The sequence below is a fragment of the Lytechinus variegatus genome, chromosome 2 (genome assembly GCF_018143015.1).
Source record: "Lytechinus variegatus isolate NC3 chromosome 2, Lvar_3.0, whole genome shotgun sequence".
Lineage (NCBI taxonomy): Eukaryota > Metazoa > Echinodermata > Echinoidea > Temnopleuroida > Toxopneustidae > Lytechinus > Lytechinus variegatus.
The window spans coordinates 20648372-20669185 of NC_054741.1; the positions used below are offsets into that span (position 1 = coordinate 20648372).

The 20814-nt window shown below is 35.3% G+C and overlaps 1 protein-coding gene across 2 annotated transcripts; it reads left to right on the forward strand.

Annotated features, from left to right (window-relative positions):
* Positions 1–6715: 6715 nt before the first annotated feature.
* On the forward strand, positions 6716–20330 carry LOC121407538 (soluble scavenger receptor cysteine-rich domain-containing protein SSC5D-like). Of its 2 annotated transcripts, XM_041598670.1 has the most exons (8): positions 6716–7121; positions 8124–8131; positions 10831–10930; positions 13789–13901; positions 15002–15224; positions 16506–16615; positions 17501–17702; positions 19448–20330. In XM_041598670.1, exons 3-8 carry the CDS (start codon positions 10855–10857, stop codon positions 20143–20145), a joined length of 1422 nt encoding a protein of 473 aa, XP_041454604.1. In that variant the 5' UTR covers positions 6716–7121; positions 8124–8131; positions 10831–10854; the 3' UTR covers positions 20146–20330. The 2 variants fall into 2 exon arrangements, with proteins under 2 accessions (XP_041454604.1, XP_041454605.1); XM_041598671.1 differs by lacking the exons at positions 6716–7121; positions 8124–8131 and having other exon boundaries at positions 10797–10930.
* The last annotated feature ends 484 nt before the right edge of the window (positions 20331–20814 follow it).

The following is a 20814-nucleotide window of genomic DNA, read 5'->3' on the forward strand; positions in this document are numbered from 1 at the left end:
TCAATTGTAAATGTACAATGCTCTTTAATCAGTTTCAGTTTTATGTTCATTGTTTATAGCCAAGTGTATTGGAGAATAATGCTGACTTTATTGTCAGTTGTGCCAAGGTCAAGCTGTGGAGGCCAATTTTTCCATTACTTCATGTATCAAATGGGCTCTTAATTGATATGATCTTGCTGAGGGGGTAAATTCATTGCCATGTTTGTAGACTGGGAGGGTTCTGAACATCTGTCTTGTTCATGTTCATTTTCAATTTTTGGCAGCCTCCCTTTTTGCAACTTGCCATCTTATAAGTTGTTAGCATTGAAGAACTAAACTATTGGCCTTACTTTTCAATTCTGGAAGTAAATTTGTTGATTTGCCAAAGTAACGAGTTTTTTGTTGCCATATGCAAATTTTGTTGGCAGACACATCAACTATATAGGATAGTCCCAAATGCATCAAGACAATCAGCTTTAACACAGACAAGGGAAATCAAACCCTAATAGAATTTTTTTTTCCAAAAGAAAGATGGAAAATAAGAGTAGGAAAATGGTGATTTGAACAAAACCTGATAAACTAAGGAAAAAAAAGTTATGGAATTACATTGTGATGACTATAATGATCAGGGAATTTCATATTGTCTAAATAGGCAGGCTCTTTAATGTACACCTGGGTCAACTTGCTCATTTGCTTTAATAATTACACAGTATATTTCTGAAATGCTTTTCTCCCAAAATAAAAAAACCACAAAACAATTTGTTCTCATATGACGACCTCTTTGTCCTGAGGCGAAAGGGCAGATGCCTAAAGGAAAATGAAAAAAAAAAGTATTATCAACAAGGGTGAACTTGGACAGCAATATGAGTTTACACACATCTCTGGAAAAACAAAAAAAATATCCCTGTAACCATTTTTTTTGCCAATAATAATCATATAAGATGCTATGTGGCAGTACTTATTATATTATGGACATGAATATTATTGAAACAAAATAGAACCACATGAATAACTTTTTCAGAGGTATCCAAAGTCACTCATTCATGCATCCAAATTTTTTGTTGAATGGATAATCAGAATTCAGAAAGATGACCCACTGATTAATAATTGATCTACCAAATCGTCAATTTTATTCACGTGGCTTCGGTGATCTTACTTTTCAATCATCTATAATTCCATATTATTAGTTGACTTTCTTGCAAACTTTCACCGTTCTCGTTTCTTATTTCTAAACTTTCTTTCTTCGAAACTTTCTTTCAGTTGATTTTATTACTAAGGTCGCATTCTCATCAAATAGAATAATGAGTATGCAAGTGGTTTGATAACTGTATAACTAATTTTGTTGTGTTGGTGCAAGAACGCCTTTAGCAAAACATTTTTGTGCACCCCATTGGTGCAGAAATGCCTTTACACACTGCTCGTATGCACACTGCTATGTAAAAGGGTGGTGGGAAGGGCCTTCTTGCATTGACACAAAGATTTGTGCATTTGAGTGGTTCATTCATTATCATAGTGGAATAACATGTATTCACAAATTATATTTGATTGTACATTTTGCATGATACTCATATGCACTCATAAACATAACTATATTTTATTAATGTTGAAATATTACTTTTTATAGTAATGTGCCATATTTTACTGGAACCTTAATTTCGCCAGGAAAATCCCAATAGGGACATCATTTACATTCTATTCATACATGTATAGCATTCCAAACATGCATCATGTTGTCCTTGAATATGATATAAGGCTGAACATTCATAACAATTTTCTAACATAGAAATTAAAGAAATGCTTTAAAATCACTTCAGTACTATTCGGTTTGTTCTTAAGTATTCAAAAACATTTCCATCATAAATAAATTGTGCTATTAATATTGGCTGAAAGGTTCTTATTTGTATATATTGCAGTAAAGTATATTTACCATATTAAAGTATATTTATAGAAAAATTGTCTTTCACTTTTACTTCACATAGCTAATATCTTGATCAGGTAATGTAGCAAATAAGGTTGCTCTGTGAATATGCATTGCAACTTAAATTATCATTCTATATGTATGTAATCAGATTTGGGCTGAAAAGTGTTCTTAAATCCCAAGAGGCTTTCAACTTATAGCAGTTTTTCATGTACTTAGGGTTTGGGCTAAATTTGAGGAGTATTTTTCTTTCTGTTTGATGCTGATAGTATTATGCCAATCATGGAGTACACGCTTCAGTGCACACATTTTTAAAGTCTTATACTTACATCGGCTGGGAGAGTTTATATATTTTAAACAAAGGCCTTATACCGGTATATTTCAAATGCAAGTCTCAGAATCACAGCTATTGTTGTAATAGTGTAACAAGACAAGTTTTGTATTTGTGTCAATGTGTATGACATGCAATTTCTAAGAGTGCTCAAGTTGGTATTTAGATCTTAATAAACTCCAAATAGCTCCACTGATGTGTAGTTTTTGATAAGTATTACATCACAGTATGTACATGTAATGTAGTGGATATTTCTTGTCATAACTATCTTTGTAAGCCAACTGCAAGACACATGAGGAGACTTGCATATTGCGTGTTTGTTATAATTATGATATTGTAATGTCGGATATTTTCACTTTGATATTTTCTCTCAAAAGCAATTGTGTGTAAACATGGATTAGCCATAAATATACAGTCCTAGAAAAAGGGAAATCAGAATTCCCACATATTTTTTCTTCAAAGGCAAATTAGGATCTTTCATATATCATCATACAATTCAAGTATTCCTCTACATTTTGTTACCTAATGTGTGATGAACACTTCACACATTAGTGAGCTAGACGAGTTTGAAATTTTAATGCATAATTCAGGTTGCGCAGAAAAACTGGACAAGATTGGTTTGTGATACGACAGCCGTGCTTATGTAATGATTGATTGACTCATTAGAATTTCTTTTGTATTCTTTGTTAAGTTTCTCTCACTGACCCCTGAAATGAGAGTCGATTCAGATTCTTATGTGAATTTTTTGCACAAATCACTTCTGATAGGCCTCAATATTTTTTGTTTGCAATCCGCCATGTTTTAATGATTTCCTAAGCTGTTGGTTTCAAATTAAATATAAGATTCCACTATTACCATAAATATCAAATTCATTATATAAACATGTTTAAAGATAAATGAAAGTAGTTGCAGTAAACACTGATTTCATGAGAAAGTCTTTAAAACCAGGCTTAATTGTCACTATATCATCGAGGATCTAGATCTGATACAGTTACATAAACCAAAATTTGTGTACCGGTAATCTTGAAATCTACGCTGGAAATGTTCACACTGAAGATTACCAACACAGATAACCGTGCTTGGGACAGTGTATTATTATTGCTTTGAATGTCAGCCCAATGCTTGACCTGAATCCCGTGCTTATTTGCTAATTCCTCAGCAATTACACAATTTTTTCCAGAATCCTTTGGCACATATTTTTTATTTTATATACAGACACTTCGGTGATCATTTCATTGGATTCTGTACGAACTCATTTTGAAATCATTACCACAACTGGCATTTATCTTTAATAATTGTCAAATCTATCTCAGAAAATGGGTTTCCTTTTTTGTTGGATGCACTGCATATTTACTTATATTATTGTGATTTTATTTGAAATCAAATGTAAAGTATTCAGTTTGACAATGATATTCTTAAAATTATATTGTGATGTTGATTTTTGTGTAGTCACATCATTTGTTATACAGGGTATATATTTTTGTAGCGATTGTAATGTGTAAATATCTTGATGTACACACCTAGTGCCAACACTATCTCTTGTACTGCTGATGAAGGATAATACAGACATTGTCAATAATTTGAAGTGTGTTAGGTGTGGATTTAAAAATAGTGTGAAGAAAGCAGATTGATCCTACTACCCCTTTGATGTATTATTTACCATTTTGGATGGATTTGAGAGAATTTTAATTTTGTTAATATGATTTTCTTTCTTATGTTATTATCATTATTTTTTGGGGGGAGGGGGTGGATGAGATGATTTATATTAGTAATGCTGATCAAAATTTAGTTAAATCTCTACCAATGTAAGTATTTTCTGTCTAGCAGAATTGCAGTATTCTGGATTTGAATCACTCCATCAAGGGAGTATGTGGTATTATTGAACATTCCTGTAAACTATAATACTCTGAGAGCAGACAGAATCTATCACAGGTTAAAGCTGAATTACAAACAGCTAAAATTGTCATTAAGTAAGATTTAATAATTCTATGAAGTATAATTGATCCACAAATACTTGAAATTGAGTTTGGCCATTAAAATATTCACCCCAGAGGCAATACTTTCCAAGAAATCTCTAGAAGTATCTGATGTATTGAGAATGTTTTTTAATTTTGTTCCAAATACTGTATGAAAATATGAACCTTTATTAGTATATATTCATTTTTTATTTTTTTATTGGTATATAATTGACCAGCAGCACATGCTGAAAGGGTCAATTTACAAAAAAAATGTATATTGCAAGCAACAAGCAAATGAAAATTATTCTATATCAAAATTTAAGTCTTGATTTTGAGTACTTATTTATGTTCTATTCATTTTGATTTATTGTTTATAGTTGGGTGTATTTTTCTCGTTAAAATGAATTTATTTTCCCCTGATCTAACACTGAGTGTAAAAGCCATTTAGTTCCCTGCGTTCAAGCTTTGAGAACAATATTTATTCATTCTTGATAACCTATTGGCTCTTTGGGTGTCTTTCTATAAACTAAAATCATGAAACAAAATATATTACTATGTTTAAAGTTATCTTATATATAAATGTATATTGTGTGTGTGTTGTTTTTACAATTTGCAAATAAATATGTATCGATTCATTCACACAACATTATGTCTTTTGTTTGTTTTTTTTTGTTAATTTTTCTCTTTTTTAAAATTTGCTTCATTTATTACACCATTAAAGATATTTCTTATGGGTAACACCAAGGCGTTGTGGCGTGCGCCTGTAATCCAAGCTGTGGGGAAGTTACAAATTGATGCAGAGGTTCGAGCCCTGGACACATCTTTCGGATGGTGTCATTAAAGGTCGGTCAGACGTAAATAATCATTTCTGATTGATACACGTCTGACAAAACTCAAACACACACACACACACCAGGGTCCTGTTTCATAAAGACTTGGTGTGTAATAACAGATGCACAATTCCTCTAACAAGTTTACATTAGCCAATTAGATTGAAGGGTTTCAGTAGCTCTTAACTGTTGTGGTATATTTATTCTCACTTGGCAGTGCCATTAAATGATCAACCTTTATGTACAACAGACACCCACTTCTCTCAAGTCTTACGTCACTCCATAAACTGACCAAATCATGGTCGTTTGAGAACATTACAGACTGACAAAAGCCAGAAATTGGAGACAGAGAATTTCATGAAGGTTCCAGCTGTAGGGGGTCGAACTTACATATTTTATGGAATTGCCCTACTGCATAACAATGTTTATGAACAGGCCCCAAGGATATTTTGATGGTAGTGGTACAAGATGACACAATTTTAAAATACATGCTTTCATAATTGGCAATCGACTCAAAATGAATTCAGATTTAAGAAAGCACTGCTGTGACAAGGTATAGGTCTATTCCACAAAAAAAATGCTTTCATTTTTCCATTTTGCCGAATAATGGCGAATATCATGGAAAATTCAACTTTGACTAGCTGGGTGTTTCATAAAGCTGTTTGTAAATTTGCACACAGCTTTATGCATGACTGGAAAATGTTCTTGGGTGCTGAGCTACTTCATGTGTGTAAAATCATGCTAATGTTACAAACGGCTTTTAAAAGTCTGCCTGTTTTGTAACCCAGGGAGCTTTACCTGTTTTGGTACTTCCTTACCACATCTAATTACTTTCACCACAATTTTGAAATTGAGGGAGAGATATGAGGGAAGAAGCTAGCAAAATTTTGGTGGCAATAATAAATATTTAAGACAGCCAAAATTATTTAAGACAGCCAAAATTATTTAAGAATGAAAAGATTGTTAAAATTATTAGAAAATGCTTCCCTTTACTTTATAATACTTTGCAAGTGGGATTATGAATTTGCAGAAAGTGTATTAAAATGTGTTTTGAAGGAGGTCGGATGCTATCCACCAGATCAAAATAAATTTATTCTTTTGAATAAAAATACATATCAGACACTGTTTTCCATTAAAAAAAAAGATGCATTTTCAGTGAGTTTGGTGCACTGTCGGTGTGCCCTATCCACAATTCAAATATGACAATGACAATGAATTTTATTCTTGAATGGCCCCGCCAGGGGGCATGGAAGAATAACAAACAAGTAAGATATAAAGATAACACAGAAAGCATTTATACTATTTACAAATCATGAAATTCATAAGGCAAACAACTTCAATTAACTAACTAATGATCAAATACTATTACTAAATAATAGTTAAATAGCGGCTTAATGGCAAACAGTGGCAGTAGTATTTTTCAAAATATGTATACAATGTATTAAAAAGGAAAATAGTGTGAAGACATCAAAATCTGGACATTATGATTTGACAGCATCGTGATAATTTCTTTAATACATTTTTGTTTCTAGAATTAAAAAGCTGCTTCATTTTCAAAACATTCGGTCAAATATGATGAACATCTCTGTAAAATTCACTGATATACAATACGTTGCGCTATCCCTGATATCTATGGAATTTAGTGACGTGATCGCAATTGCGCTATCCTTGATATCTATGTAATTTACGTTAGTGCAGTGACGTAATCTGCCTGCAGCCACAACGCCTTGTTGACTGTTGAGTGTTTTGTTTAGCGTTTTTATTTTAGGACGAAAAGAATCATTTTTTTTTATCCTTGTAGACAGAAAATATTGACCAAGAAAAACGAAGACGAAAAATTTAAGAAATCTAATTGAATATCGAACGGTAGTGCACAAAAAACAACCATCCGAGTCTGAAAACCTGAATGTGTGAAGACAGTGTACTACATGTACCGGCAGCAGCGTAACACTAACAGCGAGAGCAACTCGACACAAAAGCAAGCCCAAACCAACGGCAGGCCAAGCAGGCCAGGTACCGTACCGTTAAACCGCGACTTGGCTGAGCTGAGCTGAGTGAGATCATCGATCAGAGAGCGAGACCCACACTGACACTGCACTGTAGGTAATGTAAAGGGTTCCCCATGTAAAGGGCTTTCCAGCCAAAATAAGTTTGAAACTCTTTTGTGCAACACATGTCATGCATGTAACACCGTACAGCTATACCTAGTCTTGAGGACGCAATGTCAATGATGATGATTTTTTTAGAGATGTCATATACTTATGATGAAGAAGTAGGCCTATATGACATCTCTAAAAAAATCATCATCATTGCGTCCTCAAGACTAAGCTATACCATGTATACAGACAGTTTATACGCATATACGGTACTAATACTGAAAGATTTTGTGAAATAAGAAGAAATTCATGTTAAATCATAACTCAAATTGTTACTGTTAAAAAGTGTTAGGTGCACGCAGACTTGGGGCCCACCGTCATATATCAAGGTGCGATAAAGTCTTGAGGACTCCATGATGATGTCTTTTTAAAAAACTTTGACATATACTTCATCATTGGAGTCTTGAGTTGAACCACCCTTCATATATGCATAAGAGAGACATGTAAACACAGACAGTGACAGACAGTGACAGATGGATTTCCCTAGGAAATCCATCTATTTTATTAAAAATCATGTAATAATCGTGATTTTATTAATCTCTACACCTTCCTACCCCTCATGTTTAGGAGGTTTAAAAAAATAGTCAATTAAAATGCGAGAAAATAAAGGTTTCTTACCAGACCAATGTCATGTAGATCCCTCGAACAAAATGTACACAACGCAAATACAAAAGGGGTCGTCCCTTGAACCGCTTACGTATGACGTACTTTCGGTTAGCGATGCCGTTTTTAAGAACAATTGATGGATAAAAATAATTATTTCACAAATAATAAAATTTATTACGTGATTATTTATAATTAGTAAAATACTGCTAATTATTTATAATCACGTAATGAATTTTATTATTTGGGAAATAATAATTGTTATCTATAAATTGTTCTTCAGAACGGCATCGTAACCGGATGTACGTCATACGTAAGAGGTTCAAGGGACGACCCTATTGTATTTGCGTTGTTTACATTTGGATTGAGGGATCTACACGACATCGGTCTGGTAAGAAACCTTTAATTTTGCGCATTTTGATTGACTATTTTTTAAAACCTTCCTACTCATTAGGGGTAGGAAGGTGTAGAGATTAATAAAATCATGATCATTTACGTGATTTTTAATAAAAAAGATGGATTTCCTAAGGAAATCCATCTGTGTTTACGTGTCTCTCTTATGCATATGTGAAGGGCGGTTCAAGACTCCAATGATGAATAAGTATATGTCAAAGTTTTTTAAAAAGACATGATCATGGAGTCCTCAACACTAGGTGCGATAGCTCAGTCGTAGAGCGGGGGTTTCTGATTCCGGTGACCTGGGTTCGATTCCCAAGTGGTGGGCTAGTGCCCTTTGTATAAAGGCATTTATCCTCATTACCAGGTCCCTCAAAGAGGACCTTAAGCCGTTGATCCCTTGGTTGCTTGCTCACAGGCATTCGTGCTTAGCAGTCGGGTAAAAAAACCTCAGTACAACATATCATGTATGCTGATTGGGTATTTGAAATAAATAGCATCATGTGACGGTTGTGACCGAACTGTCACATTCTCACTATTTTGAAAAATTGCTATTCTTCTGTGACGTCAATGATGGAATAGCCCACTATTCCTTCATTGACGTCACAGATTGTGACGGCGCAAGCACTAATAATATATGCCTTCCATGTAGGTCATTCAGCGCTTCGGGTTATTTTGGCTATTTTTGCAGTTTTTCCACTGATCCGAAACAAATTTCCCGAAATTCATAGTCATTTCCTGGAATTTTCAAGTTTGATTTAATAAAAATTAACAAATCTTAGCCTCGGACAATGTTACAGCAAGCTTGAAATAAAGTTTGAACTTGGTCCAAGTGGCCAAAATCAAGGAATCTAACCTTTTTTTCTTTACGCCCTTTATAAAAATAGAAACAAAATTATGAAATGCGAGCTGGAACATGAGCTGAAATCTATGAAACAAACAATTTCTTAACCCTGGAATTTTTTTCATTATCCGAAAAATTATCTGGATTTCCTGCGGAATGTGGGTAATTTCCTTCAAAGTGGAAACACTGCTATATGGCTATGCACTTTGACATCACAATGGATGAAAAGGTGATTTATCAGCTACATAGGTATCAGATGATTTCTTTAGCTGGAAAAAGCCCCCCTGTCCCCTCCCGAGCTAGAGAGGGTTAAGAGTGGTGTTCTGTAACTAATACTTGCAAGGGTAGCCTATGGTTGCACACCACTACTGGGTTGCATTTCAGATTTACTTGTTTAGGATGCTTTTTGAGAACACATACATGTATGATATCCACTGACCAATGGAAGTGCCCGCCCCCCCGTTTGTTTTTTTGCCAACCATAGTAGTGGTCATTTTGGGCTTAATGGGTATTTAAAAATATGTGAAGGACATATACAGTGTATATATTGGCAAAGCTTGTAATGAAATGAAATCAAAGAAAAACCCAGTTCCCTTATTTGTTTATAAATTTATAAATTTGTTATTAAAGAATAAAACTCTACACACAGGGTGTTACATAAGCACTTGCCCGGGGCAAGTAAAAGTTAGAGTCGGGCAAGTGTTTTGAAGTAAAGACCAAAACTACTTGCCCAAATTGGGAAAGCAAAATTCTCACAGTAGAATGACCAAAATTAGGGTCGATATGATATATTGACCCTAATTTTGGTCATGGCAGGCAACATAAAATCAATTTGGAAAAAGAAATGCAATACCAAGGTAGATCAGTTCATGTCAAAAGAGAAAAAAAGGTCAATGGTGTATAAAACTGCAAAACTTTCTTTTAAAGAGGTAAAACTATTTTTTCAAGGATTTTTTTCGGGCAAGTGAAATAGATTTTTGGGCAAGTATGTGTCAACTATTTAAAAATTTACTTGCCCGACTGGGCAAGTGCTTTTAAAAAGTTATGTAGCTACCTGACACAGACTTCAAATGGTTGGTCATTTCAGGATACATTCAAAGAAATATGATATGATTTCAATTACAATGTCTGTAATATTTGAGAATGTTAATGTAGTCAGGGGAGGGGGCACTCGACTATATGTTGCACACACACACATGGGGCCATTGGTTTTCAAAACCATCCTTAAATGCATTAATAATAATAATGATAATAATAAGCATTTATATGGCGCCATCTATCTAGAAATATTCTATTCCGAGGCGCGTTATCATTATTATTACCCCGGCTTTAGCTCGAGCTGCCTTTCAGCGCTCATGCATTAAAGGAATTTAACCTGCCGGGTACCCATTCACCTCACCTGGGTCGAGTGCAGCACGATGTGGATAAATTTCTTGCTGAAGAAAATTACGCCATGGCTGGGATTCGAACCCACGATCCTCTGTTTCAAAGTCAGAAGACTTATCCACTGGGCCACAACGCTCCACGTATTTTTTTACATTTTTTTTCAAGCTAATAAATGAATTTTTCGAGTTGCACCAAAATCCAACTCAAATCAGGAGAAAAGATACCTAATGTGATGTGACTCACTCAATTTGTATTTTTGTTTGAATTCTACATGTAGAAAGATACCTTAACAGCAATATAATTAAGTGCCCCCCCCCCTTTACTCCCCATGTCCAATGTGATTTCCATGTACATGTACATATGTAAATATATTATACCTAAACTATATATTCTTGCTTGAATTTATTTGCAGGTATCGTTTTTCATTCGTCATTGCCAAGACAGGACAGGAACATGATTGAATGGACAATGTTATCTGCCGCATTTCTTCCCTCTTTACTCTTCTTGCAAGTTGTGACAATTTCACAAGGTAAAACTTCTTATTTCCTTTAATTTACAAGTGTTCAAGATGATATTTCATCTGCTCTGATATCAAATGTCAAGTCGCCTCCTACAAAAGGTTGATTTGAAGAGTGATTACTATTGGAGGCAGGTGCACCCCCCCCCCCTCCCCATTCTGGGACTTTTTGCAAGAAATAAAAAATCAGCAGAAAGCTGTTTTTCAGTGCCATCAAACGTTGATGGAGCAACAACAACTGTCAGAAAAATATGTGAAAAATTTCATATTTCAAGCAGTAGTTACTAAGGTGCGTTCAATGTTAATTTTCAAATTTAAACAGCATTATGAGCCATGATTGGAAATGCAATGACAAAACAAGGATATAATGAGATTTATGAGAAGCAATGTCCTGCATTCGCGGTCATAAAAGCAAGAGTCTTTCAGATCCTTATAGGGAGGAAACTTTAAATGCCGAAAAGATATGCTTGAAAACGCAATCAGCTCAGGTTTTACCATTATCAGCATCGCGAAAACAACATTGAACACAATAGCACAATACGTTTCTATTGAAAATGTCCCTTTTTAGATGAAACATGTCTACATGAGACTGAGAGTGCCCTAAGGTTCTGTGTTAGGCCTGTTACTTAAAAAAATATTAATGATTTACAGCATGTTATTGTTAGTACATGTAATTATATAATTTTTACTCTACGTTTTGCAGATGATACAAATTTGTTTTTGTTTGTTAATAATTTTCTTTGGATTTACAACTGAAAAAAATACATGAGTGGTTTCTTGCCAATGAATTGAAATTTCAATCTAAAAATAAGAACATTTTATCTGATAACTTTGATATTTATATTCAAAATAGTAAAAATTTCTGACTTTTTTCCTTTAGTTAGTTCTTCTGCAATAAACCAATTAAAATAATAAATTCCATTAAACTCAGTCAATTGTCCTTACTTCAAATATTGTAATATTCTCTGGGTAACTGTGCAATGGTTCATCTAAACCAAACAATCGCTTTACAGAAATGTGCAATAAGAGTTATCCTCCCCCAAAACAAGTACACAACCATTGTTTAAAAAACTTAATTTACTCTATCAGTAAAATAAACACCTATCAAATTGCATGTACTTATTTTTTCTCCATAATTCTCTTTGTTCTTTCTATGATGATTTATTTGTAAAGAAAACAAATCTCTTAGTAGTTACATTACCAGACAGTCTGAAAAATTTCATTTGCCAAATTTCAATTTCTCACAAACTACAATTGAATATGCACAGTAATGTTGGACCCACTCTCTTGAATAGTTTACCTAATGATCTTCAATCTTACCCTTCACTCCACTCCTTCGAACAAAAATATTTTTAAAAAGCTCTTACTAATTCGTGAATTGTTTCTTCAGCTGTTTTGTGTTTTGCCTAGGTTTGTTCTGTTTTTAACACTTTTTTTTTGTTTACAACTGTTTGGGATTTGCCTTTGATAGTAATGCTGTAACCGATTTTTATTCCAATTCCCGATCCGATCCGATTTTCCCCTTTTTTCTACATTTTTCCGAACTCCGATTTTTGACCAGTGGGGAAAAAATCGGATCGGAAAAACCAAAACATAACAAGACAACAAAAAAAACATGTGGCGACATGTTTGCCGTCAAAATGCGCTGGTGATTTGTTTAGATCTCAGACAAAAGCGGTGGAAGGAAAAGAAGATAAAGGGGAAGAAAATTATGATTTGTTTTTATCTCCAATATTAGCGGAAAGGCAGGTGGAGAAGAAGATTATGATTTGTTTTGATCTCCGACATAATCGGGGAAGAACAAAACGATGATGATGATAATTGGTGATAATTTGTTTTGATCTCCGACAAAAATGGAGGAAGAAAAACAACGAAAAGACGATATGTTTTGATCTTAAGCGGAGGCAAATAAGATTTAGTTGAACACGCTGACATGCGCGGTAATATTTACGACTATCTGACTATACGTCCTCTAAGAGTTTACGATTACCTCCGCTATCACTACGATGTTGTAGAGAAGGTGAATATCATGGTGAACAACTCTTGATAATAATGCGTCTTTTTCGGGAGGTCATGCGACCTTTATGAGATTACGATTACCTCCGCCATCACTACGATGTTGTAGAGAAGGTGAATATCACGGTAAACAACTCTTGATAATAATGCGTCTTTTTCGGGAGGTCCTGCGACCTTTATGAGATTACGATTACCTCCGCCATCACTACGATGTTGTAGAGAAGGTGAATATCATGGTAAACAACCCTGGATAATAATGCGTCTTTTTCGGGAGGTCATGCGACCTTTAAGAGTTTACGATTACCTCCGCCATCACCACGATGTTGTAGAGAAGAGGCCTATCGTTGATCGGCGGTAGTGTCGCGTGCTGGAACATCATTATCTTATTTTCCTTCCTCCGATTATGTCGGAGATCAAAACAACTCATCATCTTCTTCCTCCGCTTTTGTCGGAGATCAAAACAAATTCTGCCATCAGTGTAGCGTGCCGCATTTGTCCACGCGCCGGCCACATACAAATTCTAATGTATTTTTTTGTTTTTGAATATCTTCCGATCCGATATCCGAACCGATTCCGATTTTAGGAGCAAAACTTCCGAACCGAACTCCGATCCCGTAATTGCTCTAACTTACAACATTATTTGATAGGCTGTTGGCCTTTGTTAAATTTCACACATTTGTATTTGTTTTCTCTGTGTTTTGTGTGATCCTATGTATTATATACCCATTTTATCTGTAATCATAATTATTGTCTTTTTATACAAATGTGAAATAAGTTAAATTGAATTGAATTATAGCAGGTTGCCTGAGTAAAAGTCTTTTTTGTGAATATTGTTTCTGTTTTGTTGTTGACAGGTCAGAATATACGTTTGCAAGATGGTGGTCCAACCTATGGAAGATTGGAGATTTACCACAATGGAGAATGGGGCACAGTTTGTGATGACAACTTTGGGATTCTGGATGCACAGGTAAAGACAAATCTAAAGTAATGCCAAATAGTCAGATTTTTAACCAAGAGTGTGCCACACAATAATATTGATCTTGATTGTCAGACACATGAGAAGATTTTGAACCATATACGTATATGTACATGGAGGTAACAGTTGGCAGGAAGAGTATTTGTGCTCTCCTACAGCGATTTCGAGCTACTAGTGCCAACTGAAACAGGGATGTGAGTTTTCTGATACAGAATTTGTTTTCCTCAGAACTTTCACTTTTCAAATATTTTTCCTTCCTTTGAAAATATTTTGGAAATTAGTTGATTGCTTTCTGCAATTTATGTCATCCATGCATCAAGAATGTTAAACCATTACATCATTGATAATCTATGATTAGAGACAGAACAGAAAGGTCAAAGTTCCTTTATATTGGTGCTGGCCCCTAACAAGGGTTAAAGGGACAAATGATATTGTCCAAAAAAGAAAATAGAATATTTATGACAGAATAAATGTTATACCATATCCTTCTCAAGTGTATAATTAACATTAATTGCAAACTTTTAGACCAAAAGGGATCAGTAAGTATCTTAAAAAGTGATAATAGAGATTTGCTGTTGACCATGCCATAACCCTATCTAGGCCGGGACAGACCTCAGAGACCCCCTCCCCCCTCAACGATTCGTGCAATATTTTTGCAGCACAAAATTTTTTGACCGCGTCGCTGGTGACTTTACTTTCACGTCTTGCTCAACTTTTCAGACTAATTTTGCGATGCCTGGGTACACGGCTCCGAAGTTTTGCAACATTTTGTAAGTGCATGTCATGCCAAAAATTGCTCAAAAATGTGGTTTAGTGTACAAAGTCAATGCAAATTGTGTTTTCAACCAAGAATTATAAGTGTATGATTTTTGGTTTTTCTGGTCTAGATGGATTTGTTTTATGCTGTTTATTTCAAGAGTCCTCGACAAAGTTCAAAGAAACATTGGAAAGCAAAAGGTAAAAAAAGAAAAAGTGCCTTCTTCATCAAAATCTAATTAGTGTGGTAAGCTTTCCTATCAATAAATTACTGTATTTTTAATTTGAATTGATTGATTGTTTGATAATTTTTCAATTTTTGTTATTTGGTGCAGGTGGCTTGCCGCGAGCTAGGGTTGGACTCGTTTTTGACGAGCGTTTACGGAGGCAGTAGGTACGGGCCAGGGACGGGACAAATCTGGTTGGATGAAGTGGATTGTACTGGTTCAGAGTCGAGTTTGGCTAGCTGTTCCCACAGTGGCTATGGTATCCATGATTGTTCTCATTCAGAGGATGTTGGCATCGTCTGTGGATCAACTACAGATTCCATGATTGGAGGTAAAAGAAAATCCAATCATTTGTTGATTTTGCTTTGGCAACAATTGCTCCTGCACATTAAAGACTTCTTTAGTGTTGGAGAATGCCCCAAAAGTGCATGTCACTGATCCATTTTATTACTAGATTAGATGTATATTAGTGCATGTGCCCCAATGTGAACCTTTGAAACTTTGAAACAGAGGGTCTTGGGTTCGAATCCCAACTATGGTGTAATTTCCTTCAGCAAGAAATTGATCACAATGTGCTGCACTCAACCCAGGTGAGGTAAATGGGTACCTGGCAGGAATTCCTTGAAACGCAGCGAGCGTAACAGCTGCACTGCTAAAGCCAGGGTAATTATGCTGCATATACTGTAGAGCACTTAGAGACTTCTGACAAGGTAAGTGTTAAGTGCTATATAAGCAAGTATAATTATTGGGTTTGAAGGATATAAACTAAAAAGTATTTTATTGGATAAATTACAGATTTTACGTCAAAATTTAAATTGATCGGATGCTTGATCAAAATAAAATATCTGTAGGCCTACTGTTTTTTTTTCTTGTTTTTATAAACACTTCCGCAAGCATGGAATGGGCTGACAATATCAGGATATTATCTTTTTCAGTAGTCTTCTCATATCCAAGTGCTAATTCAAATGCAGTTTTCATATTATTGTATTATTATTTAGCTAATGTTATGTATTGACTTGCATGTTTTTTAGCTCCAAAATGTTTTTAAAACCAGTTACAGTGTTCCTTTCTACATGTACATGTACTAGTGTGTATTGTTTGCCTCCAGATTGATATTTGAAGAAATAATGATAATAATAAATAACCAAACCAAAGGGGATCATTGTGAACTAGAAAGCACATGACTTTCAATACAATAATGACAACTAAATGAGAATCATTCAAACCTGATAGGTCCAAGAGAGGACTTCTGTTTGTGTTAATGCAAGGCTCCACACTAACTTTTTTTCTTGGTGGCCCAAACAATCTACCAAAATCATCAATTTCATATTTTTGGTGGCCCTAAAACAATAGAAAAAACATTACAATTTATCAAAACTTAGGTAGCCCAACCGGGCCACCAAGTGTTGGCTTTTACAAAATTTTGGTGGCCCGACTCTCTTTTTTGGTTGCCCGGGCCACTGCTAATGTCGAGCCCTGGTTAATGTTATGCTAAATTTTGCCATACCCAATTATATGGCAAAATTGTGCTATACCTCCCCCCCCCCACCTCAATGCATCTCAAAAAGCCCAGTCCTTTTTAATGTAATGATCTCTTAATCTCTTATTGCAGGGGAATTACGTCTGGTAAATGGAGGTTCTAATTACGGAAGACTGGAAATCTCTGTAAACGGTGTCTGGGGTACTGTCTGTGATGATAGCTTTGACAGCTCAGATGCAAGGGTAATTTGAAGAAATTTATCTTTGAGCTTTGCTTCTTTATGCATCAAACAGTAACACAATGGCAAATTTTTCATCATGTTAAGGACACTTGACAGTAATATTTGCGGCCGTTCTGATCTGCGCATGGTCAAGGTACCCTTATGGTGAAAACAATGCATATTAAAGGTCAAGTCCACCACACAAAAATGTTGATTTTGATCAATTGAGAAAAATCGAACAAGCATAACGCTGAAAATTTCATCAATATCAGTTGTAAAAAAGTTTCACTTACGGTATTTTTCACAAAATAGTTATATGCACAACTATGTAACATGCAAATGAGAGAGTCAATAATATCCCTCACTCACTATTTTTTTCATTGTTTGAATTATACAATATTTCAATTTTTACAGATTTTTCAATGAAGATTTTTTTAAAGACCAACTTGACGAACCCCCAAAAAAACAATAAAAAACAAAGAAATGAATACATAAGAAATTCTAAAAACAAAGAAATACATAGGAAAAAATTGGCTTTCGCAATGTTATTTTGTGGAAACCTTTAAATCAGATTACAAAGATGACATCCGGAAAAAAAAGACGAAAATTTGAAGTGAAATTGGGTGTTTAATATGCAAATTTTCACAAATTATAAATTTGCAGATTTTATTCATAATAAGAAATAATTATTTTCAGAATTTTTTTTACACTGCTAGTGCCAAATTTCGACGCGATCTCACGAACGGCGGCCGAGATCAGAAGGGGGGTCCTCAATACATCTTAAATAGCCCAGTCCTTTTTAATGTAATGATCTCTTAACCTAAATATTATAGATAGTATAGTGGGGTCGTAATAAGGGAGGAGATAATCCTGGTGAAACAACATTTATTTATCATAATATGAATAGGTTGCCTGCCGTCAGCTTGGCTTTGACACATCGATAGTAGACTACTATACAAGTGCAAGATTTGGTGAAGGAACTGGGTCTATTTGGTTGGATGAATTAGGTTGCATTGGTACAGAAACAACCCTGAACAGCTGTTATCACAGTGACTTTGGTGTTCATGATTGCACCCATGCAGAAGATGTTGGCATTTCGTGTGGAACAAGTAAGTATGAATTTCAGAACTTTGATGAATACTGGCTTTGAGGAAGATACTTCATGCATTTCCCAAAGCCATCTCACATTGCCCCTATATGGACAAGGGCACTATGGCCCGAATTCACAAAGGTGGTTTTGAAAACCCATGGTTTATGCAGATTTCCTGTATAAATTACCATATTTTTCGGAATATAAACCGTGTATTAACCGCACCCCTATAATCGGGAGGCTCTAAAAAAAAAAATTTGCAAACCGAGTTTGGTAGTCAATTGGATGAACAAACTTTACGAACTATCCTTGACAGACCAAAAGATATATTACTAATTTTTGTATTGTAATAAATGGTTACTTCATTCTTAACTTTATTTTTCAAAGAATATAAATTGTTTCTTTGTAGAATAAAGAAAAAATGACCATGAAATGGCAGTATTGTATATCAAACTTATAGTCTAAAAACGGAAAAAGAAAACAAAAATGATGAGAGAAAGTGAGGAGAAAAAATGAAGAATAGAGGACATTTTTTATTGCCTATTTTCAAACCGATTACGATTACATGCCTATTTTAAAGCATTTTCACTGCACTTTTAAAGGTGTAAATAAGATAAATATTCATTACAAAAACACAGGGTTTTTTAGGAAAAGGTGACCATAAAATGGCATTTTCAATATCAAAATTATGGTATCAAAAGGGAAAAAAATTTATATTGAGAGAAAAACAAGAGAAATTAAGAATAAAGGACATTATTATTGCCTTTTTTGATAACCGATTACGATCGATTATGATTACATGCCTATCAAAGAGCATTTCCAATGCAATTTTAGTTGAAAAAAAAGTTTTCATCACAAAACAATCAGGTTTTTTGGGAGATTTTTAAATTGATAGTACTTAAATAAATAATATAAACCAATCTTTACAAAGAAGATATTTTAAAGAAAACTTCGCAAAATATACTCCCTATTTTGAGTAACCAGCAAATAATTATACATGAAATATTCTATGTAATTGTTGGTTCATATCCATTTTATATTACCGACCAAACATAGTCAATTTTCTGACAAAATTTTGTTGTTTCTTTGTATAAACCGCACCCAATATTTCACGATTATAAAGCGGGAAAAAAGGCGCGGTTTATCCACCGGAAAATACGGTAGCTCAATTTAGCGTGTATTGGGTGAGTGTTTAAAAAATGTCCTATGCTGATGAGTGGTTTGTCACAGTGTGCCAAATTGATGTGTGTTACAATGGTTATCCATGCTATTTCATTCATGAGTCCACTGTCAAACATGATCACAGTCAAAGGTCATGTTAGGTCAATGGACATAGTATTTTTTTTATCATATGAGTTTTTCTTTTGTGAATAATTATTCAGTAGCTGCTTTCAAAGTCAGCACTGATGCTATATTGAATCACGTAATGCAGGCGGGACAGCAAAGGCATTCCACTTGTTTCATAAATTTAAGAGTGTAAAATAAATTGTAAAGATGTTTTTGTCATGAGGTCTGCATCTCTATGTAATTAAGTATTATTCCTTGTCCCTATTACTCTACACATAACATTTCTTGGTGATGTTAGTCCTTTACTTGTGCAGTACCACACCTTCAGTAGAACTGTGGAACCCCTTTTATTAACCTTGCACAAGATGTATTTGATATTTGAATGCTTAGAGTACATATTGCATGGTCCCAAGACAAAGAAATGTGAATTGTGTTTTCTTTGATAATAAAGGTTCGATTTCCTGATTTTTTTTATAGCAAATGTAGGAGGAAGTTCTGGAGGCTTGTCAGGTGTGGGAAGTTGGATAGGGGGTGCCATCTTTATCATTATTATATTTGTGGTCGCTATACTGTTCAGACGGAGACGAATTAACGCAATGCGCCAACGTCAAACTACAAGGTTCGTCCAGCCACCTGTTACCACCACAGTCCATGTCACCACCAACCCCAGTGCCCCGGGGAACACACCCATGCCTACCTACCACCACGCTCCAGCACCGCAGCAGCAACCTGGCGAACCACGCCCGTACCCCACACAGACCTTCACGCCTACTTACCCGTCGGCTGGAGGTGCTCCGCCGGCAAACCCGTACCCTGTTCAGGCTTTCCCGCCCGCCACACAGTATCCAGCACAGCCTCCATCAGATACCAATCCCTACCCTCCCCAGGGCGCCGGGACGGCCGGTTACCCTCCTCAGCCAACAGCACCTGCCTACCCACCCCCATCGGCGGCAAGTGCTCCAGCGTACCCGCCCCCATCAGCAGCTAGTGCTCCAGCCTACCCGCCCCCATCGGCAGCTAGTGCTCCAGCCTACCCACCCCCGTCTACAGGAGATGCATCGGCCTATCCTCCCCAGCTGACTCCTGATGCGTCAGCTGCATACCCCCCAAGCAGTAATACTCCCGTAGGAGACCTTCCCCCTCCGCCTTCCTATGATGACATTGTCAAGCAGTAACTTCCATGTTAACTAAAATTCTGCAATTTTCTTAGCTCTCCACTTTTTCATCCAGATGAATCGTGATATAATTTACATCAGAAATTTCAGGGTGAAGTGTATGATGTGACATTTTAAAATGCTTACTGTGTGCAAGAAAAATGTCAAAGCACGTGTATGCAGACAATATTGTATCTGGGTGATTCCATGGTCAGTCGCATTACAATTTTTTACGCGCCTTTTATTAAATACTTGGTGCTGACAGTTTTCCAGGGCTGAGTCTTTCTGTCATGTTAATGCTGATGATTCATTTTGACAATTGAGGCTTTAAAACAATACTTTCAGAATGTTTTGTGTTGATGTATATTGTGGATGCAATGATGTCCCCAAAATCGGTCAGTGACATTACACAAAAAGGACATGGAAAAAAGTGACTGATTACTGTTTGATAGTTCTTTCAAATCAAAACACTTTTATCAATTTCGATAGTTGCAAAACATTACTTACATATAGAAGTCTCAATTAAGACATTCAAATTTAAGAAGCCTCTTCCAGTTTCTCTCGTGGAAAAAAAGTCCGGTCAGTCACATTATGGTCAATTGCATTACACTTTTCCGGCACTAACATTTTTTAACCCTTCCTGCATTTTATATTTGAAAATTTTCTTATAATTTGATGTAAAATGATGAC

Excerpts from the sequence above, each read along its gene's own strand:
- LOC121407538 (XM_041598670.1), top strand. The coding sequence starts at position 10,855 with ATGATTGAATGGACAATGTTATCTGCCGCATTTCTTCCCTCTTTACTC. Across the intron at positions 10,931-13,788 it reads AGTTGTGACAATTTCACAAG|GTCAGAATATACGTTTGCAA; the intron begins GTAAAACTTCTT and ends TGTTGTTGACAG. Across the intron at positions 16,616-17,500 it reads TTGACAGCTCAGATGCAAGG|GTTGCCTGCCGTCAGCTTGG; the intron begins GTAATTTGAAGA and ends TAATATGAATAG.